A 25,280-nucleotide genomic window follows, 5' to 3' on the forward strand; every position below is an offset into this window, starting at 1 on the left:
AAACCTGTGCAGGTGATGACTGACACTAACGCCACTTTGATGTGATGACTTTGACATGTTTATTCGCAACGCATTATATACTTAGTAATTTATTCAAGTTTTTATATTGAAAATACTCGATAATCCGAATGTTTCGCGCGCCTACAGTTGTCGACTCGGATTGACTAATTTTTTACGCTCTTAATTTGATGTGCATTTCGTTCGAGCTGTACCGTACCCTTGACGAAAATTATTAATATAATTATTAAACACACAAAAATTAAAATGTTATAAAAACGCGCATGTTACGTGCAACGAAAAATAAAAACAGATTAGGTACGAATAAACATAGTAGTAGTGGAGAAATAATAGTGATGTGAATGTTACACAAGATTAATTTTTAAATTCTATGACAAAGAAATAATATCATTAAAAGTATTGATATCGTTTTCTATCCGTGGGGTGGCCGGACAGAATAGCTCCCCATCTTCATTCCGTTGGGTGTCGTAGAAGCGACTAAGGGAAAAATCCAGAAGACGGGCAGCAGCGTCTTCTGCGTAAACCATCAGCAATACTGCGATCCCCAAGCCGCCTGCCAAGCGTGGGATTATGGCAACCCCCCCCCCCCAAATAAAAAATGATAGGTACAAATAAGCCGCGGCCCTAGTCCCCGGCAGCTCCTTTATCCCTGGCCTTGGTAGCGGGCCAGGTAACGGAGGAGCAAGGGGTGCGAAGAATCTCCGGGTGACTCCTCGCTACCATCCCCACCGGACATTGGCCCTGGCCACGCACAACATTCGCACGCTGAGGACAGATGAGAAAATCATTGAGCTGGAGGAAGAATTGAGTAGTTTGCGTTGGGACATCATGGGATTATCGGAAGTCCGACGAAGGGGCAGGATACGATAATCCTGGAGTCTGGCAACATGCTCTTCTTCCGGGAAGGAGACCGAAAGTCTCAGGGTGGTGTCGGGTTTCTCGTCCGCAAGTCCCTCATTAATAACGTGGTAAAAGTCGATAGTGTGTCGAGCAGGGTAGCATACCTGATACTCAGAATCACCGATAGGTATTCGTTGAAGGTTATCCAGGTGTATGCGCCAACCTCGACACACCCTGACGATGAAGTAGAGGCTATGTATGAAGAAATCTCTCAAGCCATACATTCCTCCGAGACATACTTCACCGTTGTTATGGGGGACTTCAATGCTAAGGTGGGCACTCAGAATGGCGATGAGTTGAGAGTGGGGCCGTACGGTTATGGGCAGCGGAACCAAAGGGGCCAGCGGCTGGTCGACTTCTTGGAGAAGGAGGAGCTCTACGTAATGAACTCCTTTTTCCAGAAGCGACCATCCAGGAAGTGGACGTGGATCGGCCCCGATGGTTCAGTCAGAAATGAGATTGACTTCATTATGACGACCAAGAAGCGAATATTCAGTGATGTCTCTGTGATCAACAGGGTGAAAACCGGAAGTGATCATCGTATTGTCAGAGGCACACTGAATATTAATGTGAAGCTAGAACGGTCACGTCTTGTGAAGTCCACGCTCCGTCCTTGTCCTGCCCAAATCCAGAACCCCGAAAGCTTTCAACTCTTATTGCATAATCGCTTCCAGTGCCTAGCCGAATGCAAAACAGCGGACGAGATCAACAACGGGCTGGTAGAAACTGTTCAGGCCGTGGGGTCCCAGTTCTTCAAGACTCCGCGCCGGAAAAGACCTCAGAAGCTCTCCAATGAAACCATTAAATTAATGGAACTTCGGAACGAGATGAGGCTGCAATCTTCAACTGACATGTCGGAATATGGCAGACTTAATAGGCGAATCTCAAAATCCATGCGACACGATGTGCGTGCCTTTAATACTGCACGTATTAAGGAAGCAATTGAGCGGAACCAGGGCTCTAAAGTGTTTGCAAAGAATTCGTCTATTGGGAAAAGCCAAATGACTAAGTTGAAGATCGACGATGGCAGTATCATCTCATCGAAACCGGAGTTGTTGAGAGAGCTTGAAAGGTTTTACGAACAGTTATATGCCTCGACACAGAAGCCCGTTGTAGGTGCAGCTCAAGATACCAGAGCTAAACTAACCCGTCATTACACTGAAGACATCCCAGATATCAGCCTGTACGAGATTAGAGTGGCTCTCAAACAACTTAAAAACAACAAGGCTCCGGGGGATGACGGAATCACGACAGAACTTCTGAGAGCGGGTGGTAAACCGGTACTTGTAGTCCTCCAGAGGTTATTTAATTCCGTCATACTCGAGGGTACCACGCCGGAAGCATGGCACAGGAGTGTGGTGGTGCTCTTCTTCAAAAAAGGCGACAATACCTTATTGAAGAACTATAGACCCATCTCACTCCTGAGTCATGTATACAAGTTGTTTTCGAGGGTCATTACGAATCGTCTCGAGCGAAGATTTGATGATTTCCAGCCTCCCGAACAAGCTGGATTCCGTAAAGGCTTTAGCACCATAGACCACATTCACACGCTCCGCCAGATTATACAGAAGACCGAGGAGTATAATCGGCCACTATGTTTAGCGTTTGTGGACTATGAAAAAGCCTTCGATTCAATCGAGACCTGGGCTGTACTGCAGTCCCTTCAGCGATGCCATATTGACTATAGATACATCGAGGTGTTAAAGAGTTTGTACAGCAGCGCCACTATGTCGATCCGGTTGCAGGACGAGAGTACACAACCAATCCAACTGCAGCGAGGTGTGAGACAGGGAGACGTTATTTCTCCGAAACTGTTCACAAATGCGTTGGAGGACGTTTTCAAGCTCTTGGACTGGAACAGGTTCGGCATCAATATCAACGGCGAGTACATCACCCATCTTCGTTTTGCCGATGATATAGTCATAATGGCGGAGTCGCTGGAGGAGCTCAATACTATGCTCAGTGACCTCAGTATCGTCTCCCAACAGGTGGGTCTTAAGATGAACATGGACAAGACTAAAATCATGTCAAATGTCCATGTCACACCCGTGCCGGTTATCGTTGGGAACGATGTACTCGAAGTTGTTGACCACTATGTTTACCTTGGACAAGTTGTCCAGTTGGGTAGGTCCAACTTCGACAAAGAGGTCGCCCGAAGAATCCAACTCGGATGGGCAGCGTTCGGGAAACTTCGTGATGTCTTCTCGTCCAATATTCCGCAGTGCCTGAAGACTAGAGTCTTCGACCAGTGTGTGTTGCCAGTGATGACTTATGGCGCTGAGACGTGGTCCTTAACTGTTGGCCTCTTAGAGAGGCTCAAAGTCACGCAACGAGCTATGGAGAGAGCTATGCTTGGAGTTTCTTTGCGCGATAGAATCCGGAATACGGAAATTCGTCGAAGAACTAAAGTCACTGACATAGCTGGAAAAATATGCAAATTGAAGTGGCAATGGGCAGGCCACATCGCTCGAAGAACAGATAACCGTTGGGGAGAAAAGTCCTCGAGTGGCGACACGAACCGGAAGACGAAGCGTTGGCAGGCCTCCCACCAGGTGGACTGACGACATCGTGAGAGTAGCGGGAAACCGGTGGATGCAAGTGGCAAGTTGTGTCGTTCATTGTGGCGTTCTAAGGGGAGGCCTTTGTCCAGCAGTGGACGTCTTCGGGCTGATGATGATGATGATGATGATATCAGTTTAGGGTTATTATCAGTTCTCGGAAAGTAGTCAGGAAGCTAAATGAGTGAAACGGAACGTCCTTCAGTCAGCTGTCAAAAGAGCAGCAGAAAGATGAGTAAAGTGATTTAATTGATAAGAATTATAAGGATTACATCAAAATAACATCAAAAGGAGATGTGTACAGTGCCGAAAATACTCACTAGACATTCGTGTATAAAATGTGAATCCAATCTGTTGTAAAATAGTCCCATAAGATGTGAGTATAACGATTTGCGTAGCCTCCTACTTTTGTGTTTATGTTCACGGACGGTGACACACAGGGGGTCTATTGTTTAGTGGTATTCAAACAATAAACACTATAATTTTTTGGTGTTTAGGGATAACTTGACGGAGTCGGAGGGACCGGTGGCGCAGGGATGGAACAATACCATCGTGGACTTCAGCGACCTAACCATGGACAGGAACTTCGCGTTATTACTTGTGTCCCTCACCTCTGCCATCCTGTGGGTTGTCTACATCACGTACTACAACAGTCGCGTGCTCGGCTACATACTGACACGGCTCATCAACAGATTTTATTTTCAAGATGAGAATTTCAAGATTGGTAAGTTGCACCATTACAATAATATTGATGATTACCATTGTATCATTACCACACATGACAAAGATATGGAACCAACTAAGGGAGCTTGTAAAAACCAGATCAGTCTGTCAAAGGTCTGGGAATGCTGTGGTACCCTTTGTATTGTGGGTATTTGCCCCATCTTATATATATAAAAAATACCCTAGACAAACATTCATATTTTCCATACAAATATCTGCCTCAACACGGGAATCGAACCTGGGTCCTCAAGCTTTGTAGTCAGGTTCTCTAGCCACTAGGCCATCTGGTCGTCTAAAATGGTTGTCTATATACATGTTGCCAGTTCCAGTTAGAAATTGATAAATTAAAATAAGATATACCATACAGGGCTTTTGAAGTATTCAAATTCAAGTTAATACAAATAAAATTTTGTTATGTTTCTGTAAACTTCATAAATATTAATTAAAAGGTTCATTTACAATATACAAAAGTGGAATATAGAAGAGAAAAAACAATAACTTGACATACTTAGTAATAGTAAAGATTACAGGTCAATGTTAGACAGAATTTTAAATGAAGAGACGTCAACTAAACTCTTACATGACTTCTATCTATGTCTTTGATATATCTAAAGACTTTTTTTTTTGCTTTGAAAACAATGGATATTTTTTTGTGGCAGTTATGATTCAAATGATACTAATGAACTAAAAGAATTTCCTTGCTCACCCGCAACCTTACGATAGCTAAGCTTATGCAAAATATGCATGTTCAGCAAAGTAACGCCTAATTCAATAAATTATTCAAATGATACTGTCTGACCTACATGATTAGTAACTTTAAACTTCTAGTTTCTTTCACATCTCGACACAGTTTTTCAGATTCTAAGTTACAAGGGTACAGACTGACACCATGAAAAGCAGTAGACAAAACTGCAACGTAACTGCTAGCTGCAAGTATGTAACGGTGCTTAATTTGTAGTTTTGTTTACATCATGTGCTATAGGAAAATATTTTGTTGTGTTTCCTCAACATTTTATATAATATTGCTGTAGGTCATATTATTATATTTACAGCAATTACTCATTATTATCTAACACTAGTCAGTAAAATGTTTGGATACTATTTTTTTGACATTAACCCCTCATTAGCTTGAAAACATCCCTTTTAGAGATAAGTTCGCCTTTGTACTCTTTTTGTTTTGTTTTCTTTTTGTATTATTTTGTGTTTCGCCCCTGGTGTAGTTTTTTTTTAATTTTCTAAATCTTCTTTTATAAGAACCTTCTCCTGACAATAGCAAACACAACGAAAAAAGAATTAGCGTTCACGCGTGATGCCGTGACCACGGGAAATTGAGATAAATGTTTATATATTAAAAAAGAAGATAAAGTATTTACATACATACATATGTCTTGACACAGATATGTGCCAAATTTAATGCTATCATTTTGTATTTTTTTTTAAATCAGGAGAATTTCTGCTTATTAAAACAGATGAGACTAGAATTCAGTACTTTTTTTCGGTCCAACATACAAGGGGTTAAATGTCTAAGGGGCTGTTTCACCATCCATTGATTAGCGTTAACCGACGGTTAAATATGATGCCGTCTCCGTCTATTCAAACAAAACAAATAGAGACAGTATCACACCTAACCGCCAGTTAACACTAATCAATGGATGGTGAAACAGCCCCTTAATATCACTTTTGTATATTATACCAATTAACACAAACTTAGTAAATTTTTACACTTTAATGATGATGTCAAACTTAAATGGCATGTTTTAAAGATATAGATTACAAGAAAATACAGATACAATTTGAATAATCATCATGTATGAGTCAGAAATGTACTGCTAGTGTTCATAACATACCTTGACTAATTAAGACTCAAAGTGTATCACGGCCTTCAATGCAAAGCAATCTAATGAATGCTAAAAACTAAATGGTTTAATTATGTATTAGCGGGTAATGTAAATTAGCTAGAAATGTGTATTAGTATAAAGAGAATACCAGAGGTTTCTTTTAACTGAAACCTTATTGATTAATTTATGGTAAAGTCATCAGGTGGGTGACCAACAGTTCCTATAGTTACATATTATGTTTAGTTTTAGTTTTGTAACTAAGCTTAAGGGACCCCATACATCCCCTGTATTCTTATTGCTCTTTTCATGTAATTTTTTATTTAATTTTATACTGTAGTTTTCAAGTATTTTATTTGTAATTATTTTGTTTTGAAAAAATGACTTTTTGCCAATTTTCTTGCGGCGCATTCTTCCTGGCAATTCCGAAAGGCCTGGTAGTTTAAAAAAATGACGTGTAAAAGTGCCTATTTCGGTCTATTTACTGAATAAATAATTTGAAATTTAACCGATGGACATCGCTTTGGCTCTGCTCTTTTTTTATCGGCCTAAGGCGATTCCGCGTCGATGAATGTGGGGCAGACCCTATAACATAGTTTGAAGAAGCATCTTGGCTGGAGGTAGGGTAGGCCATCCAGAGCAGATAAGCTCCAGCGTCTCCACAAAGGAGAGACCCCCACAATAGAGGTGTAAAAATAATCAAAATTTGGACATGTCCGCAACTTTTCTGTTTTTATTTTCGAACATTCCTATTTTTTTCGCCTTAGTGACCTCTGCTTCATTGCTTCAAGGCCTTCAGACCTCTAAATCAGTCCCTGAATAACATGAAGGTCAAGGTTACTTACACTTAAAAAAAACATATTTTCATGTTAAATAGCGATGACAGCTTTTTATGACGCTTTCGGAATAGTGTTGCAAAAAAACTGTTTTTTTTCTATCATGAAAAAAAAAACTGAAAAAAAAACATGAAAAAAACACGTTTTTTCTGGAGGATGTTTTTTTTTTGGAGTACAAAATTTAAAATTAAAAGCAGTTTCCGTAAAAGATTAATACTTATCAGTTAAGTAATATTAGAGTTTTTTATTTATTTATAAATCTACCATACCTACCATTTTGGTTGAATAGTACCAAGCTTACATGAATATATTGGCAACATTCAAACTGCGCACGGGAAATCCCCGTTTGGTCTATGTTTGTTTGAACGTAGTTGGCTACTGACATTGACATAGAGGAAGATTAAATTTTTGTTTAATTGATTCAGGAGTACTTAATTCGATTTATTTTAGTAAAATGTAAGAAATTAGAAAACATACCTCAATAAAAAAAATCCTATTGATTTTATTTCTAAAAAAAAACAAAGCTACTAAGTTTTTTTTCATGTTTTTTTTTAACATTGTGAAAAAAACGGTCGTTTTTTTCATGTTACACCACTATTTCGGAATGATCAATGTTCTAGACTAGATTAAATTGGTCTTCATGCCTTATATTGCCATGTAGGATTATAGATTAATTAATTGCACCACTTATGCTAATTTTAGCGATTCATGCATTAATCACAATCATATTGATACTTCAATATGGTGTTGTAAAATCCAATTTATTATTTGTTTTTATCTAATCTTGCATTATCTATTTCAAAATCTGATTTCGAATAGGCTTGTACTAGTCGGATCGTGAGTGTTGTTTGTTTAACGGGACGTTATTGGTTATCTAAAGTTCCCAATCCGCACTGGGCCCGCGTGGGAACTATGGCCCAAGCCCTCCTGTTCTGAGAGGAGGCCTGTGCCCAGCAGTGGGACGTATATAGGCTGGGATGATTGGTTATCTAAAGCCGACATTGACACGTTTTGTGAATAAAAAATGCGACTTGTAGAAATAAATCGTCTCTACTTTAAAAAAAAACTCGTACCTCAAAATTGATAATTTTTCCGAGTGAACTTTATGATCATTATGTCAAGCAGTTTAATACATCAGTGATGTCAACGTCAAGGTTCAATTTTGTTGACATATGATTTTAGATACGAGATTTTTGCAAAGTTGTGACAAAATAAGATATTACTAAATTCTAACTTTCCAATAATTACATTGTGGATTTCATTAACGTTGCGCCGGCGCCAAATTTTATGTATCTAATCTTATCGTTTACCATTTTTATCCCGATCCCGTGGGAATATAAGGATAGATAGTAGCCTACATGTTATTCCAGATGTTCAGCTATCTACATACCTCATCCAAATCAAATTAGAAGAAAAAATCAAATATGTCTTTTTGTATATTTTTATAATTTTGAGATTATAAGAATAATTTTGAAGTTATTTAAGGATATAGGCCTAAAATATTGAAGAAAGTACAGGAAATAGTTCTTTGCCTGTAGATTATAGGAAAAAACAAAACAAAACAGAAAAAAAAACATCACGCCTGTATTCTCAAATGGGGTAGGCAGAGCACACGAAACGCTACCGCTAACCCGCAACCGCGTAACCGCGTCATGTTATAGGAAAACCTATGAAATATGTGGTTTGCATATGGGGGCACAATAAAAAAAAACAATTAAAATATGTCATCGTACAGAACTCTTTCCACGCGAGTTCGACTCGCACTTGTCCGGTTTTTTAGTGCTAGATTTAGTTTTTTTTATGAATTAATAAAAAATTATGGTACCCAAGAGAGGACTGTAGAAGAAGGGGGCGCCCAAAAACAAGATGGAGAGACGACATCCGCCTAACACTGGGACCTTACTGGACTAGGGTAGCAGAAGACAGAGCTCAGTGGAGAGAGCTGGAGGAGGCCTATGCCAAGAGGCACGCTGAATTCAGAGACATAATATAGAATAGAACACTTAAACACGTACTGCTGAAGTTGTAGAGAATTCAGAATAGAAGGGCTTTATTATTATTATTATATTATTATTTAAAAAACGGTTGTGAGGGTTTTCATTATCTTCTATGATTGTCTGTTTGCAGGCTCGTTCACACTCAACGCGCTGTCGGGCAAGATCATGTTCCGCGACATCGTGTACGTGACGTATGACTACACGCTGCGCATCCAGGACGGGTACCTCATCTTCCGTTGGTGGCGCAGCTACGTGCCCAAGGACGTCTCCGAAGGTACCGATAATGCTCCAAGTTCATGCTGCGACTGGATCGAGATAGCAGTTATTTGGATTAGACGTGGTTGCAGGCCAATATGTGGGGATGGCATAGTCAGAGGTTAGAAATAAAGAGAGCATTGTGGTCAACTGGTGGTGCAAGTGGCGAGGTGTCGTTCATTGTGGCATTCTAAGGAAGAGGCTTGTTCAACAGTGGACGTCTTACGGCTGATTCGAGCCTCCCAAATGTCACTATGAAAGGTGTTTTGAAGGCTCGGCCTCGGACCCCGCTGATGCACCTAATTCTGATACTGACTAAAATATGCAATGCAAAAGCTACTTTTATAAATGACTTGGTTAGCCAGTCAACAATAAATGAAATGAAATGATATTAATTTTTCCAGACGCAATTTTTTTTTTAAATAGAACACATCAAATTAAATTAAATTAAACAAATCACATTAAAATATAATCACATAAATGAGACGTTGGAATGGGTCAACCACTGTCAGCCACTGCAATACTTTCTTTAAAGCACAACTGACGCATGTTTATATTTGTCTGCTCAAACGTGCCATTCTTTTTGCGTTGATCGTATGATCGTCCAATGCATATATATTATTTTAATTGCAGATCTATCCCACTCCGACACCCGTCTATCCATAATGCTGAACGGCTTCGAGCTGCACGTATACAACCGCTGCGAGCTATACAACGAGCTCGAGAAAACCTTCGGCTTGGAGCCCCTCGTCAAGTTGCAGCACGACGACGCCGGCCGCGAGCGAGCCATGAACCACGCCAACGAGAAGCGCCGGCGCGCGCAGGACACCGTCCGCTCCGAAGCCGCCATGGCGCGCACCTGGCGGGACCTCATCCCCGTCATCAAAATAGACATATGCACCAGCCGCATCGTCTTCGGCAACCGACTTGTCCCCACGACCCTGTCCATAAGCGTCGAAGAATCTCACTTAGTGTACAGCACCAAGCCGCCGGCGTCGAGTTTAGATCATCTCATGCATTTTGTCAAAGCGAAGGCAGAAAACTGCAAGGTTATGCTGGCGCCCAGCCCGAACTATACCGCTATGGTGGATGAGCCGCCGCGCTACATGGGCGAGGGGTTCGTCGTCATGAGCTCCAATTATATTGAAGTTTATTTTTATATGGACGAGCCGGGTCTGGTGCCGGAACAACCCGTGCTCCTGCAGTTAGCTAATGGGGATGTGGTCGAATCCGCGCCGCCGATATGGGGCGTGGATATCAAGTGCGGAAAAGGCACGGATTTTAGCTACGGCCCGTGGGCCGACAGACAGAGGGATCACCTGTTCAAATTCTTCTTCCCACCCAACTACAAGAATTTAGAAGTGACGCCTCAACCGAAGCCTGGTGACAGGAGACAAACACAGTCCTTCGACATCCGATTATCGACGTTGAACGAAGCTACGATAGATATACTGTTTACAAAAAATAAAGAAACGAACGCCGTTCACATAAACATCGGGGCCGGGTCGTACATGGAGGTCACGCTGCCTTGGATCGTTCTGCAAGACGGGTATACAACGAAAATAACGGGCCAGCTGCTCCATTTAGAGGCCACGACTAGTCTGCAATATAGGAGCTTGGCTGAGAGCGAAACGTTAGAATATACAGTTAAATGCCACTACCCTCTAGTGTGGAACCACCACCAGTGCTGGCAACTGGGCCTGACGGGATGCAAAGCCACCGCGCATCTCGTCTACACACACATAGACTTTATTCAAGATCTCATAAACGACTGGTCGAACAAGTCGCGACCGGATATTCTTCACTTCGTTCCATATACGTGGAAGATCTCATTGCTGCTCAAAGAGTGCGAGGTCGTGACAGTGAGCAACCAGTACAACTGGATAGATTGCAGTTCTACCAACCAGGAGAACAACCACGTCGCGTTCTGCGGGGACCTGCTTGATGTGTCCTTCGACCTGCCGTTCGTCGATTTCTTGCCCGATGTCATTCCTCTGAAGATTTGGATCCAAGGAGAAGCAGTCGACATGAGCCTCTACTTGCCTGAAGTGAACACTTCTCGGCTGCTGCTGCTGTCGCTCGACAAAAACATGAAGCTGGTCCCGTGTCGACTCAAAGCGTCGAAATGGCGGAGAAAATGCGTCAAGTCTCAGGGCTGGGTCGAGTGCTGGTCCGTACCAATTGTCGCTTTAAGTGTGAGGTACAATTACCATCCCGTACCGCCGCTCGGCCCGGAGCCTCAGGCGGACATCACGACCCCCGAAAAGGAGGAAATACTTCTGTCCCCGATGAGAATACCACGAATGAGGAAGCAGCCCCAGATGAATTGGACGGTGGACGGCAACACGTTTGACCGAACGTCGCTGCCGCCCGACAAAGTGAGCATCGAACTCGAGGTAGGCCCCTCCATTCTGCTCGCATATGGAACCATCATAACGAGTTTCATGAACTTGCTGGAGAATATTTTTGGAGAGGACCAAATGTTTACGGACATGCAAAAGACACCGAATTTGGAGACGTTTTTCTGGTCCAGCGAGAATACTCCGAAGCCGGAGAGAAATAGCATGAATCCGCACACGGAAATATCAATAGACGATTCGACTGACTCGAGTAAAGGCGTGTTCGACCCGCGTCGGTACCGTCCGCTGGACGTGACGGTGTCTATAATAATCCATGACATCCAGGCGCATCTAGTCAAGAACTGCAGCGAGAACGAGCCACCCTGCCCGGTTGTGCTCATCGAAAGGTTCGGCTTCGAAATGGATAAGAGTTTCAAAGAAACGAAACTGCAGCTTCTTCTCAGCCCTTCCATATTGGTATCGGCTAATAATTTATCACGGACCAACCCGAATAATTCGGGAGCTCTCTACCAAGGCCATTTGATGCTCTCGTCTTTCCAACTACGCGGAAATGGATTTTTCAGCGACACAAATCGCTCCGTAGAAGAAGATACGATAGAATACGCGTGGATGATGGAGCTGCAACTTGGACAGCTGACCGGCAGACTGACACTGCCGCAGCTCTACCAAATCGTATCTTCCCTCGAGACATTCCTACTCCTCATCGGTGACAGTGAAAACGAATTGATCCCTCCAAATTCCTTGAAGCACTGTCATCACGGAATGAACAACAATATGTGTCCAGAAACCGATCTAGCTCTTAAATACCGCTGCCCGACCACCAACGAAATCAAGTACAAAATGATCCGCGTCGCGATAGACTTGATCGATATTTACATCGCGGACAGCAACACCACGCTGCAGACATGGGTGTCTCCTGTCAGATTGAGTTTCTGCAACTTGCACGGATCCGGGTTCGGCACCGGCGTGACCGCTCTCCTGCCCAATGTAAAACTAGCGCTGTTCACGCAGACTAATTTGCAAAGCAATACGCATCATGTGTCGAACGGGAGCAATAGCAGTCAGAACAAGTTGCCGGATAGCGAGAACTGGGTCGGTGTCGGCTCTTTGGCCTTGGGCCCGGTGCTGCTTGAAGCCGCTGCGTCCTTACCCCAAAGTCCGAGGAATCTGCATCTGGTGCAACAGAAGTTCTTAAAGGTCCACGATGAAAAAACCAAACGGCTGTGGTTCATGTGGCCGAACGAAGGTAAAACGGCACAGTGCGGCTGCATAGGCGGTTGCGCTTTCTTCGGCTCCAACAGAAACGGGGCTAACTTTTTGAAGCCCAACGCTTCTGATCTTCTGGAGGGGATCAATATTGCCATGTTTAACATCATAGAGACGACGCCCGGAGAATACGGCTACGGCCAGAGCTTGCTGCACCCGGGACAGCTGGTGTTCCACACTCCGCCGTACAGCAGTCTCAACGTGTGCCTGCAGCCCTCCAACACGGCTGCCTTGATTCCATCCCCTCTGCCGCAGAACCTGAACAAATCTCCGCAGAGTACTGAACGGCGAAGCCTGACGCGACGATTCTCCTACACCAGCATGGGGAAAGGAAGTAGTAACGTGCTGGTTTCGAGCACTAAGAGCGACGTTCCGTACGCGCGCCTAGTAGACTCCACTGTGCCTCTGGGCAGCACCAAAATCGACAGCGACTCCAAGCTCCATAAGAGCATACTGAACGTCCCTCAGATGGAAAGCAGCGTCTCTGATTCCAAGCTGGCTTTGAGTTGTACTGTCAAGGAAAACAGTAATTTAAACAAGAGAGTTCCCGCGCAAACGGACGTGGAGTCTTTCGTGGTCCCCAAAGTTCCCGTAAGAAGCGTCGCCGTCTCGGAGTCGCACTACTCGCTCAACTCGCACCCGGCGCCGCAGGAGGAGGCCTTGCCGCTCGAGGTACAGCGGACAATGTCCATCACCAGCGAGAATCATTCAGAGGCTTTCTTCTCCGCCGACGAAGACATGTTCCCCAGTCGCTCATCCAGCCTTAAACATTCCTTTGGAAGTCGCCATAGTAACCACAAGGACAAGAGCTCGTTCGGTATCAACGACATAACGAATGAGAAGTGGACAAATTCCATGCCGAGATCGGAAGTAGTAGATGGGCCGGATACGATGAGCAACTTGAGTACGGGAGCGCAGCCTGACTCTGAAAGCGGGTCGGTGTCATCGACCTCATTTATTTCCGCGATCTCCTCTCAAGAGGACATGACTCTAGTCAACCTCCACATGCAGACAAACAAGCCTATCGTCGACTCCCCTTTGCTAATGGCCAGCTACATGCAAAACCTGCCTCAGTACAAATGCTCCAACTGGGGCACCTGCTCTCTACCCAGCGGCAGCGACGTGTTCACACTACCGCTGTTCAAGCGAGCCGACGACGGCTCGTTGATTTACGTCGGACAGAAATACTTGCCGAAATTCGAGCCGTTTGGAAAAAATCATATCCTAAAACTAGTCGCAAAGAAAGAAGGCCATTCTAGCCAAACTCAGCACGGGCCATTCTCGAATCTGACCCCACACTTCAATTCGCAAATCAAGGCGCATCCATACCCTCAAGCCTGGTGGGACTTGCAACAGAACATGCAGGATAACCAGGAGAACGCGACAGACAAAAGCACGACCCCGACCGCCACGACCACCAGCGACAGCAAAAGTGGTCTATTCGTCAAATTGCGAGGGGAAATCGACATCATGCTGACCCCACTGGTCCTTGAAAGCACCCAGAGATTCGTCGAGTCTCTCACTCCAGTACTCGCGAATATTCACCCGATAACCGTGATCAACCACTTGCGGCTGCTCTGTATTTCGTCAGTGCAAAGTTCTAACATTTTGAAACAAAAGCAGTATGCCTCAAATTGGCTGCCGTACATGCAATCGCGAAACCAGTCTAACATAGCCATGGACAAAGATGACAAGTGCAAACTGGCTACGATACCTCATTCAAACATTTATGAAGAAACCATCTGCGACCAACTGCAGGCGACAGTTACCGTACCTAGAGTCAACGTGATATTTATCCAATCTTCTGTAGTAGAGGACATGATATCGTTCTCTGCCTTAGACAACATCCAGGACTTGACTTGTGTGTCCTTATTCGGGGTTTCCGTGGAGAATATCACAGCGAAATATGTCAGTTCCAGAAAGACTTTAGAGTCAGTTCAGTTGTACTACCGGCCGACGTTACGAGCGCTCGGCAGTAAGAAAACCTTCGGCATCATGAAAGGCCCTCGGGCGTTGATCTCAACACAGTCGTCTGGGAGGAAGAGAGGGCCTGAAAGAGGTGACCCTGTATATATTGAGACTTCGCAGCACCAATGTGAAGATACTACAGTTACATTAAACGTCGGTAAGTAATATTTTTTACTGGTTGGAATGTAACAAGCAAGCAAAATCTACCAAATAGTGTCTCAAGCAGTGTTACTTACGTTGTTGTCTTTCCTTTTTTTTTCAGGTAAAGTCCATGGCCAGCTGAGGCGTATTCGCAATGAATCCTCGCAGCTAAAAGACGCCACTATCACAGGCATTCCGTGCCAACACTCTAAAGTGTCCTTTAAGTTCATCAAGATAGATCCGATAGCGAAAACTTGTGAAGCAGCGGTAAGGAAGAACATTTTAAAGAGATTTTCATCACAATTTCTAATTTATTCCGTCTATGTTTTGAATAATTAGTGTTTTTTTCAGAACGGCGCAACGGACGCCCAAAAGGAAAACGCCATTGGCTACATAATGTTCGAGTGCGGGCTCGAGGGCATCTCGATCAAAGTCTCCAAGCAGGCGCAATCTCTCAAGCCCAACGAGGAAAAGAAACCGGCCAAACCTGACCCTGAAAGCTGCAGGGAATCCGTTAAGTCAGCGGAAGAATTAAAACCTGATAAAGAGAAACCTAAAGGACGGTCTTCCGGGATCGAAGACTTGTTCAGAAAACGGGAATCTACATCTAAACCGAGTACGCCTAACTTAGGGACGGCCCAGCAAGCGCCTATCCCGCCGGAACCGTCGACGCCGGGGCCGGAAGAGCCGGCTAACAGCGACGCTGCGGCCGTAGTGCCGGTTAAAGACAATGGGAACATGTCCTCGTGCGCCATTGACTTGAAGGTCGTGTGGTTCAACTTCGCTGCACCTCCGAGGACGCCGATTACGAAGAAGATTGACTATACGAGGTGAGGAATGTTACTGAAGTAAGGTTTTCATATATTGTCGATTTAGTTGAAGGGAGCAATAGTTAAATTATAAGTAAGCTCTGGTAGCCTGGTGGTTTGAACTACGGTCTCGCATCTCTGAGTTTTTCGAAGTTCATATGTGGAATTACATTTGAAATATACCATGAGCTTTGTGGTGAAGGATAACATAACGAGGAAACCTGTACAAACCTGCGAAGTAGTTCGACGGTGTGTGTGACCCCAATCCGCACTGGGCCCGCGTGCGAACTTTGGCCTAATACCTCTGATTTATGTGATGTGCTGCCTACCCTGCTGGCGGCGGGCTGGCGCGCTGCTGGAGGCACAAACTAGCAGCTGCCTATCCTAGAATTGACCTGCTCGCCAATGGCCACAGGTTCACTATTGTAATGTGTTCCAGACTCGACTGGAACCTCCTGAGCACAGCGTCCCCGGCCATCAACGCTTGGATGAACCCGTGCAACCGTCTCGGCATCCGCGTGGTGGCGTTGTACCGCGCGCACGCGCGTCGTCTCACCGCCACCGCCGCGAGCCTCATGGCAGCCGCGCTGGACCTGGCACCACACCACACCCTGCCCAAGGTAAAAGGCCGGCGTCACTGCACCCCAAGTAGAACCAGTCTTCCGCATATTTGCAATCAGCTTAAAGGTTACAGCTCATTAGACCCACCCGGCACCCGACCAGCACCGCCTCGACTTTCGGCGTCCACTCGTCGACGGGTGGTCCACGGGTGGACGCCGCGTTGACAACGAGTGGACCTCGCGTGGTCCACGAATTCCCTAGTAGTCACTATGGCGGCGAGCAGCGGGCTGTCACCAAGTGGTCTACTCACAGTCTGCGCGTGGCAACCTCGCGAGTGAGGCGATTCGGTGACGCTACGGAGTTGATGTAGTGAGCGCATGGCCATACAAATCCATATGAAGAATACTAACCGCTTGATGCGAGGCGGTGCTGGTCTGGTGCCGGGTGGTTGTAATGAGCTGTGACGTTTAAATTGCGCGCATGTCGACAAAAACAAGCAGATTTAGTACAAGGACCAAGAATGAACATGATGTACTCGTAGTCGGTACCGCTGCCAATTCCCCTTTTGCCTTTTGATGGGTTCCATTATCGGCTGTCAAAAGGATGATGACGCCACCAATGAAGTGGCGTACTTTTCATGAGCTGTGAAAACACGGTTCTTCCATAAATAGATTTTGTTTCGCAATAGCTAGTGTGTGTGTGAGTGATAGAAAGAAAGAGGAGAGAGAGGGAGGATGAGGAAGAAAGAGAGTGAAAAAGAGATCGAATATTTTCCTCTATCATGCGTCAGTACTATTGACTGTTTGCTCGGCGTGCCGCTTCACCACCACTGTCGCGAGCCTCATGGCCGCCGCGTTGGACCTCCAATCAACCCGTTGATAGCTGTGAAAATTGATGATCATCAACCGACCTTCTTTACATCAACTGTTAAAACATGATTCTTTCATAGATTTTGTATGGCAATAGCTAGTATAGAAATAAAGAAAGAAAGAGAGAGACAGATACATAAAGAAATAAAAAATACAGATACACAGAAGAAGTAGAAAAGCGAACTTATCCCTAATAAGGAATATCTTCAAACTCACCTAGTTATGACAAGACAATTTATTGAGAATATTCCTCTATGAACTTTTTTCCTGCTACTCCGCGACCACTCGTGCAAGTCATTATGTGTGTGTTTCAAATAGACCCTTCCCCCACTTGTATTGACTTTGCCCCTGTAAAATAACGCTTGAACCAATAATTTATGTCCATTCTTCCGCAGAGCCGCTACGGCCGCCACACACCAATGGCGAAGCAGCTCCGCGAGGAGCCGTCTCTGCAGCTGTGCTGCGTGCTGCTGCGTTACGCGTTACAGGCCGACGCCGCCGCCGTGCAGGCCGACTTGGCCGAGCGGCATCTGCCGGCGCTCTCCACGCTGCGACAGGTCAATAACCACACGGGATACACTCTTTTCCGGCCCGGATAATACCGACATGGAAATACCGACCCTGTTTTTCGTGTACACGCCCATAGAAGGTCATCATGTCAGTTTCTATCGGCGTGTACTTGGCCCGGGAAAGAGTGTCACCCTAACCACACGATACCATCATCATCATCATTGCAGCCTATATACGTCCCATAGTAGGCCATAGGCCTCTTCTCGGGCTGAGAGGGCTGGGGCTGTAGTTCCCCACAGTATAGATTGGAAACTTCACACACACCATTGAATTGATTTGCAGGTTTTCTCACGATGTTTTTCTTGACCGTAATGCTCATATAAATTTGAAATGCAATTTCGCACATGAATTTCGAAAAACTCAGAGGTGCGAGTCTGTATTTGAACCCATGACCCTCTGATTGAGAGGCCATATAGGTTCAAACCACTAGGCCACCACGGCTTTGATTATTGAGTACAGCAGACATAATGCCAATTTGAAATACATCAACAAGAAAAACTGTCCATATTGAATATCGTCATAAATGGAATCTTTTCTCATGGTAAAATTGACAAATTTGATATGGGCAGTAAAAAAAAATAACTCCCATCATCCCAGCCTAAAACCCGGATTTTTAGTCCCACGGAAGCCGGGCGTGTGGAATAATACATAGGCTACATTTTATTGCGATATTCCCACGGGATAGGGATAAAATCTTCAAATTTCGACCGCTGGGTTTAGAGTCATAAAATTTTGTACAGTTGTTCTCAACACAATCTTAATGAAGATCACGATATGAATTTTGGGATTTCCCAGGGGAGTTTTGTATAATCCCGGAATTTCAAATGTAACTACCATTGTACCACATCGAATAGCGTACGCGTGCGAAGCCGCGGGTAAACTAGTTAATTAATAATATTCACAGTCGTTGCTGTAATTACCTACTTGTTATATTGGTCGTGTCGCTACATTTCATCTATTAACACATCTGTCAACAGGGTGTGATAGTCCTGAGCCGGCAGTGGAAGAACATCCTGTACACGCCGCTGCTGTTAGAGCACAACTACAAGAGCAAAGTCATGAAGCCTCTGAATGTCACCTTCGCCCTGCCGGACCTCATCGAGGTAAGAAATACATCAAATAGATAGGCCTCCGCTAAATCGCGCGGGTACACGTCTTGGATATTTTCCTTTTGTATTTTTTATTTCAATTCCAAATTTTTACTTTTACGGTCACCCCGTAAAACCTAAATTGAAAATACAAACTGAAATATAGATGCACAGAAAAACCAGAAAAATAAGACCAGCACTGGGAATCGAACCCAGGTCCCCATCGCTGGTCGCCCATCCCCATCGTCGATTCCCAGTGCTGGTTTTATTTTTCTGGTTATTCTGTGCATCTATATTTCAGTTTGTATTTTCAACATATACTAATTATTATAAATGTGAAAGTGTGTGTGTGTGTGTGTTTGTATGTTTGGTCTTATTTCACACCGCAACGGAGTGACGGATCGACATGATTTTTGGCTTATAGATAATTTATGAGCCAGAGAGTGACATAGGCTACTTTTTATCCCGGAAAAATGCACAGTTCCCGAGGGAAGAGCGCGTGATAATCGAACTCCACGCGGACGAAGCCGCGGGCATAAGCTAGTATATCAATAATATTGCCTTTTTATTGGTTAAAATAGTTTCGCGCCTTTCAAAGCTCACTACGCAGGTACCATCGCGAAACGTGTTTGTTAAGCCACTGGTCACTGTTCATAATTTTGCTGAGTTACGATTATATATATACATATCGTAGTAAACATTAATAGCATTACAAGGCCAAATTACGAACAGTGGCAAGTACAAATAAAAATATTTATTCGCTTTTTGCAATAACTTATACATAGACAATTTAAGAAGAAATAAAAATAAAAGCAAGTTTTGTGAAATCGCGAAGCGTTTCCAGCTCAGCGTAGTCTTCCGCTGTGACCGTTTGGCGACTACAACAATATCATACAATAAAGAAAAAAAGTAAATATCTAAAAAATAAAAACAAACAATATGTAATGAAAAGAAATAAATTAAACAAAACAATTGATAAAGAAATAATTGGCTCAACAAACTCGGTTTGCGATTGTATATATAATCGTTGTTACGAAGGAGTGCGTGATATGAAATGTGTAGCAAATTTTACGAAATTCTATTACTAACGTTATTCTAGGGAGGTTACTATTGTGAACAGGATTCCGTGGAGGGCTGGCAGGAGTACCAGCTGGACAATGAGGTGTTGGACGAGAACTGTTTACTTCTCAACATGGATACGGAGAAGATTGCAGTTCCTGGTGAGTGTTTTGATGAAAACATATTTGTGTATCCGTAACTCAGCTTATGTTATGGATGTCCATGGGCGGTGGTGATTGTTTTCAGGTGACCCGCCTGCTCGTTTGCTCCTACCATATATAAAAAAAACAATTGGGAAGCAACTTAAATTTACAACATATCATTTATCATTGAGAGCAGAGGTGTAACTCACAAGAGGTCGTACGAATGAATTGGACGAAAGTAATGTCACTTGTCACTGTGTGAGTGCTATGTGGGAAACAGTAAAAATAAGGCCCTGTCCGCACTGCCAATAATTCACCGCGCGAATTTTGTATGCGTATATAATTATTAACGAGGAGATCCGACACAGAACTAAAGTCATCGACATAGCTCACCGGATAAGCAAACTGAAGTGGCAGTGGGCCGGCCATATCAGTCGAAGAACTGATAACCGCTGGGGCAAACGAGTTCTTGAGTGGAGACCGCGAATCGGCAAGCGTGGCGTAGGACGCCCTCAGACTAGGTGGAGCGATGATCTTCGCAGGTTAGCTGGTAAGAACTGGATGAGACTGGCCGAGGATCGTGCTCAGTGGCGTGCAACTGGAGAGGCCTATGTCCAGCAGTGGACTAAGATAGGCCGATGATGATGATGATGATGATGATATAATTATTAAATCCGTACCGCATCGCATTCAATTTGCATCAGATCACAGATTTTTTTAACCGCCAGTGCGGACACTCGTTAAGAATTGCGAGAAAAAAAACCGCGCGGTGAAAATTCGCAGTGCGGACAGGGCCTTAGTATAAAAATTAGGAAATAGAAAAATCTTAGTTTCATTGTGATCTGTTTTTTTTTTATTATCTAAGAATCGCCACATATTTTTTTGTTTAATGTTATATTATATTACATCTGCCCCTTTTATTACCACAAAAATTACAAGTGCTACTCGTACATCGACATACTCGTTATTGCTAACTAACTCATACAAAAAAGTATCAATTATGTAGAATTGTAGCATGTATAACTTTTGTGGTGCAGTCACCAGAGGCCGAATTGTCTAACGCACATGCTCGCGATCACATTCACCGTCTCTTTCTACTCTCATGTGACAGAAAGAAATGGTGAAAACGATTGCGATTCTGAGTGCGTTAGACAATAAAGCTACGTACGCACGTGTGCGGTTTAAGCGCGCTGTCTCTCTGAAGCAATATTTTGAAGAGGGACGGCGCGCTGACACCGCGCGTTTAATCGCATTGTGCGTACTTGCACTAAGGCCTCAGTTTGTACGCACCTTAATGTTAAGGGTTTAGCTATTCACTATTTTTTATTAAGTGCACTAAAGCTGAGTAATGTGGCATACTAACGGGTGTTGTGTTGAAGCGCCGGCGGTGAGCCCGCGCCCGCACTCCTTCCCCTCGTCCACGCCGCCTTCTGGTTCGTACGCTGTGTTACCACGTTTTGATCCTTGTGTTCACTGGAATGTACACACTGACACTTGCCTGCCGGAGTTGCCATAGTGAAATACATTGCGCTGTGTATGTACAGATCTGGACACTCACAGAGGCCGGCCCCTGCACAGCAAATTGAATAGTTTTCTGGGTAAAATGTTGAGCTTTATAGCTGACAAAAAAAACTCTTTCATTTCGAAAAAACACTTTTTTTTTTCATTCACTCCAATTTCTTTTATTTGTACCACTGTCACGACTGTCACTAAAGGAGGTTAAGAAATCAGCTTCCAAACCCAAGATCATTCCTGCAAGTAGCCATCTTGACGCTGCTGTTCGACGCGGCGACTTGACGCTGCTTCATTGAGTCGCGATAAATTCAAAATACGTGACCAGATTTATCGCTGGAAACGAGCGTCGAGCGACTTGCATGCGGCCGCACCTTGAGGCGCTTTGCCACACACAGAGAGGCAACTTCAATCATAAATTGAGAAGGGGCGAGCCTTTGTGAGGGATAGATCTGTACAGATGTTGCATGTGTTGTTTGTATAAAGATCCTATCCCACAGCTGGGCACTCGGTGCGAGTGAATTGTAACATCACAAGCATTTTTTGTTCCGTAATAAGTATGCATGCATTGTGTGTAATTATACTTAACCAGGTGAGAACCTGGATTTAAAAGTTCGCAGAAAACAACGTTTTGTTTTTGTATTTTGCTATGGTTTAACTTGACATGAACAAAAATATTGTGTGTTTAGCAAATTAAATTTGAACACAACAATCAAGATTTATTGCATGGCTGTACCAAACGAATGCGAAAGTATTGACTCATATTTTATCGGATATCATACAGGAGCTCCTTTGTTGCTTTACAACCTTTGATTGAGCCTCAGTTTCAAAGATGTGGTAGTAAATATTGAAAGACTAATTAAACTAAATCCATGGGAATGCTAGTTGTTTTCTTGTCAATTTTGATACTTCTGGTGATTCGTTTTCGTTTGGTACTACCCGTGTTTGTGTGAGTTTAATTATCATTACTGCTATGTGTTTGACGCATGATCAAATCTTTTGTGTGCGTATCGGTGTTCGTCTATGAGTTGTATCTATCTATCTATCTGGAGATATATTTCTAAACGGCATGTGTGTTTTTTGGCTTCTGTGTTTTTGGAGTGATGTTATGATTTCTTTACTTTATATTTATAATGTTCTCGACTTCTCAAAACGTGGCAATTTTTAACTTTTCAGTTTATTTATTCGCTATTATAATAATAATAAGCCTTTTATTTCCACATCAAATATTTTACAATTCAAGTACTATTAGTAGTCGTGTTATTACTTTTTACTTATTAATATAATGTTAGTAGGTTAGTTATCTTCTGTGATGCGGATCCCGTTTGGGTGAAGGCCTCCTCTTTCTCTTTCCACAATTCTCTATTTCTGGCGAGGGTCATCCAGTCACGCCCCGCTTTTTCAACAATATCATCAGCCCACCGTTTTGTTGGTCTGCCGACATTTCTTTTTCCTAATGGCCCCTTCCAACTCGTTGCTTTATCGCTATTAATAATATGTATTTATTTTATATCTAAGCTATTATTTGGCATGCACGTTTGAGTTGATATAGTTCCGTTATTACTGACGAAATATCATGCTAATATACATCTGATTGGTATTTAGTTTTTTTTAAACACGTAGTTTTACACTGTTTTAGTAAAATAATAATGTTCTTCGTTGACCGACATATTGTAAATAACTAGAATAATGAGGGTTATTTTTGAGCAAATTTTAACCGACAGATTTTGCTAAGTACTTACCTCTAGTGTTTGACATAAAACGTAGACGCGGTCAAGAAATATCATGCTAATTTCGTTCCATTGAGGGGCTGAAATGAATTTATAAAAGATTGATCATCGTCGAGCTTGTACCGCAACTCGCATGATGTTTCCACACCGGGTCCATATCACCTCGCATAATTGTTGAAAGTCAGAATGTATTGTTTGTCATAACCATTTTTTTCTGAATCCAATAATGAACTATAGTTAAAACAAACCTAACCTAACCTTCCGTTTTCTGTAGGAGGACTATAGATTTTCAGAAAAATTGTCAGTTCAGATGAAAAAAATTTATGACAAACAATAATTCTGACAAACGCTACATTATGACTTGCGACAATTATGCGAAGTTTGGGGCGCTCGCACCAAATGAGGTTTTAGTGTATTTGTCGTAACGGCACGTATCGCTCGCTCACCGCCCCCACTCCCCACATTGTAGTGCGCGCGGCGGGCGGCCGCGCGAGCCTGGCGTTCCCCTCGCTGCCCTTCTCCACGCGGAAGCCCCCCTTCCACGACGACGCTATCGCCAGTAAGTACATACCACGGGGTACACGTTGACACATTGAACATTTAGACAAGTATTTGTTATGTATCATTGGCTTCAAACTCGTTGAAGCCCTTTGTTCGTGTTTTGTGTGGTTTTGATAGCTCTTTGCTGTTAGTCCATTCCCTTACGGGTCAGTAAAGTTCCAGCGCTCTAAGAATGCAGCAGTCATGGTGTGAGCTTCGAACAAAATGGGCCAGCTTCCTTCACCGTAAGCGCTTATAAGAGTCTGGCTACGAGTGTACGACACAGGCGGCGGGTTAGCGAAACATCTGGTCATTGCACGGTTGAGACGAGCACAGCCCAGCCGTTTAGTTAAAAGCAACATACGCATTATTAGCAAATCGCTTGCCGCTGCATTGGTAGCGAATTATTGTGGCCGGGTCACAGACAAATATAATTCCGCTCGCGTAAATAATCGCTAATCCGCAGCTTCCTAGTGGTTTGACGTATGGCCTCTCATACAGATTGTAGTTTCGAGTCCGGTTTTGAACCTCTGTTTTGGAATGTGCGGAAATAAATTTCAAATTTACAATGAGCTTTTGCTGCGAAACAGTTCAAACAGAGGGCTATGGAGAGGGCTATGCTCGGGGTTTCTCTGCGGGATAGAATTAGAAATGATGATATCCGCAGTAGAACTAAGGTTACCGACATAGCCCGAAGAATTGCGAAACTGAAGTGGCAGTGGGCGGGGCACATTGCTCGCAGGACTGATGGCCGATGGGGCCAGAAGGTTCTCGAATGGCGTCCGTGGACCGGGAGACGAGCTGTCGGTAGGCCTCCAACAAGATGGAGCGACGACTTGGTTAAGATCGCGGGATCGCGGTGGATGCGGAAAGCACAAGACCGGTCTGAGTGGAGAGCCTTGGGGGAGGCCTATGTCCAGCAGTGGACGTCTTTCGGCTGACATGATGATGATGAGTTCAAACAGTCCGAGGAAGAGCTCTAGCCCTCTCTTTCTGAGCGGTGGCCTGTGGTCAGCTGTGGGGATTGTATAGCCCAAAGATGAAACTATCACTAATGCTTGTAACTAAGACTGTCTTTTCTACGAGCACTAATGCAGGAAGTTTATCGACCCGTGAAATAGCGTCTAAAGCCTCTTTATTCAAGGTAAACATTTTGTTGAGCAACGTGTTGCTGAGTTTTCTCGCACCAAGCGGCAACACGGCAACGTGACTCAGCTCAGCAACACGTTGATTCAACAATGTTGCTCAACAAAATGTTTATAAATACGAGGCTTAAGTAAGCAGTGTTATTGTATAGCATAGTGTGTGTGTCAGATTACGGCACCCTGAAGGAGGACCTGCCGGCCGTGGGTTCGAACCCGTCGCTGTATTCGCCGCACGGCAGCGACGAGAACATCAAGAACGACCGCGCGCGCGAAGATCTGTACCAGTGGATGGCCAAGCAGGAGCCCATCAAAGTGGTAAGTGGATTTTTACCTTAAAAAATAAACGGAACCCTAATAGGATTGTCTCGTTGTCCGTCTGGCAAGACCCTTTTTCTCA

At 43.9% G+C, this 25,280-nt stretch overlaps 1 protein-coding gene across 1 annotated transcript in view; it reads left to right on the top strand.

Annotated features, from left to right (window-relative positions):
- The first annotated feature begins 3,693 nt into the window (after positions 1-3,693).
- tweek (transmembrane protein KIAA1109 homolog tweek) overlaps positions 3,694-25,280 on the top strand; it is a 72,269-nt gene continuing 50,682 nt past the window's right edge. The window contains 13 exon segments of the mRNA XM_074084997.1: positions 3,694-3,852; positions 3,974-4,200; positions 8,998-9,141; positions 9,756-14,873; positions 14,979-15,124; positions 15,209-15,687; positions 16,106-16,286; positions 17,492-17,653; positions 18,644-18,769; positions 19,854-19,974; positions 21,336-21,389; positions 23,668-23,757; positions 25,053-25,198. Coding sequence (XP_073941098.1) covers positions 3,851-3,852; positions 3,974-4,200; positions 8,998-9,141; positions 9,756-14,873; positions 14,979-15,124; positions 15,209-15,687; positions 16,106-16,286; positions 17,492-17,653; positions 18,644-18,769; positions 19,854-19,974; positions 21,336-21,389; positions 23,668-23,757; positions 25,053-25,198 — 6,996 coding nt within the window. The 5' untranslated portion in view covers positions 3,694-3,850.

This window comes from Choristoneura fumiferana, chromosome 3 (assembly GCF_025370935.1).
Source record: "Choristoneura fumiferana chromosome 3, NRCan_CFum_1, whole genome shotgun sequence".
Taxonomy (NCBI): domain Eukaryota; kingdom Metazoa; phylum Arthropoda; class Insecta; order Lepidoptera; family Tortricidae; genus Choristoneura; species Choristoneura fumiferana.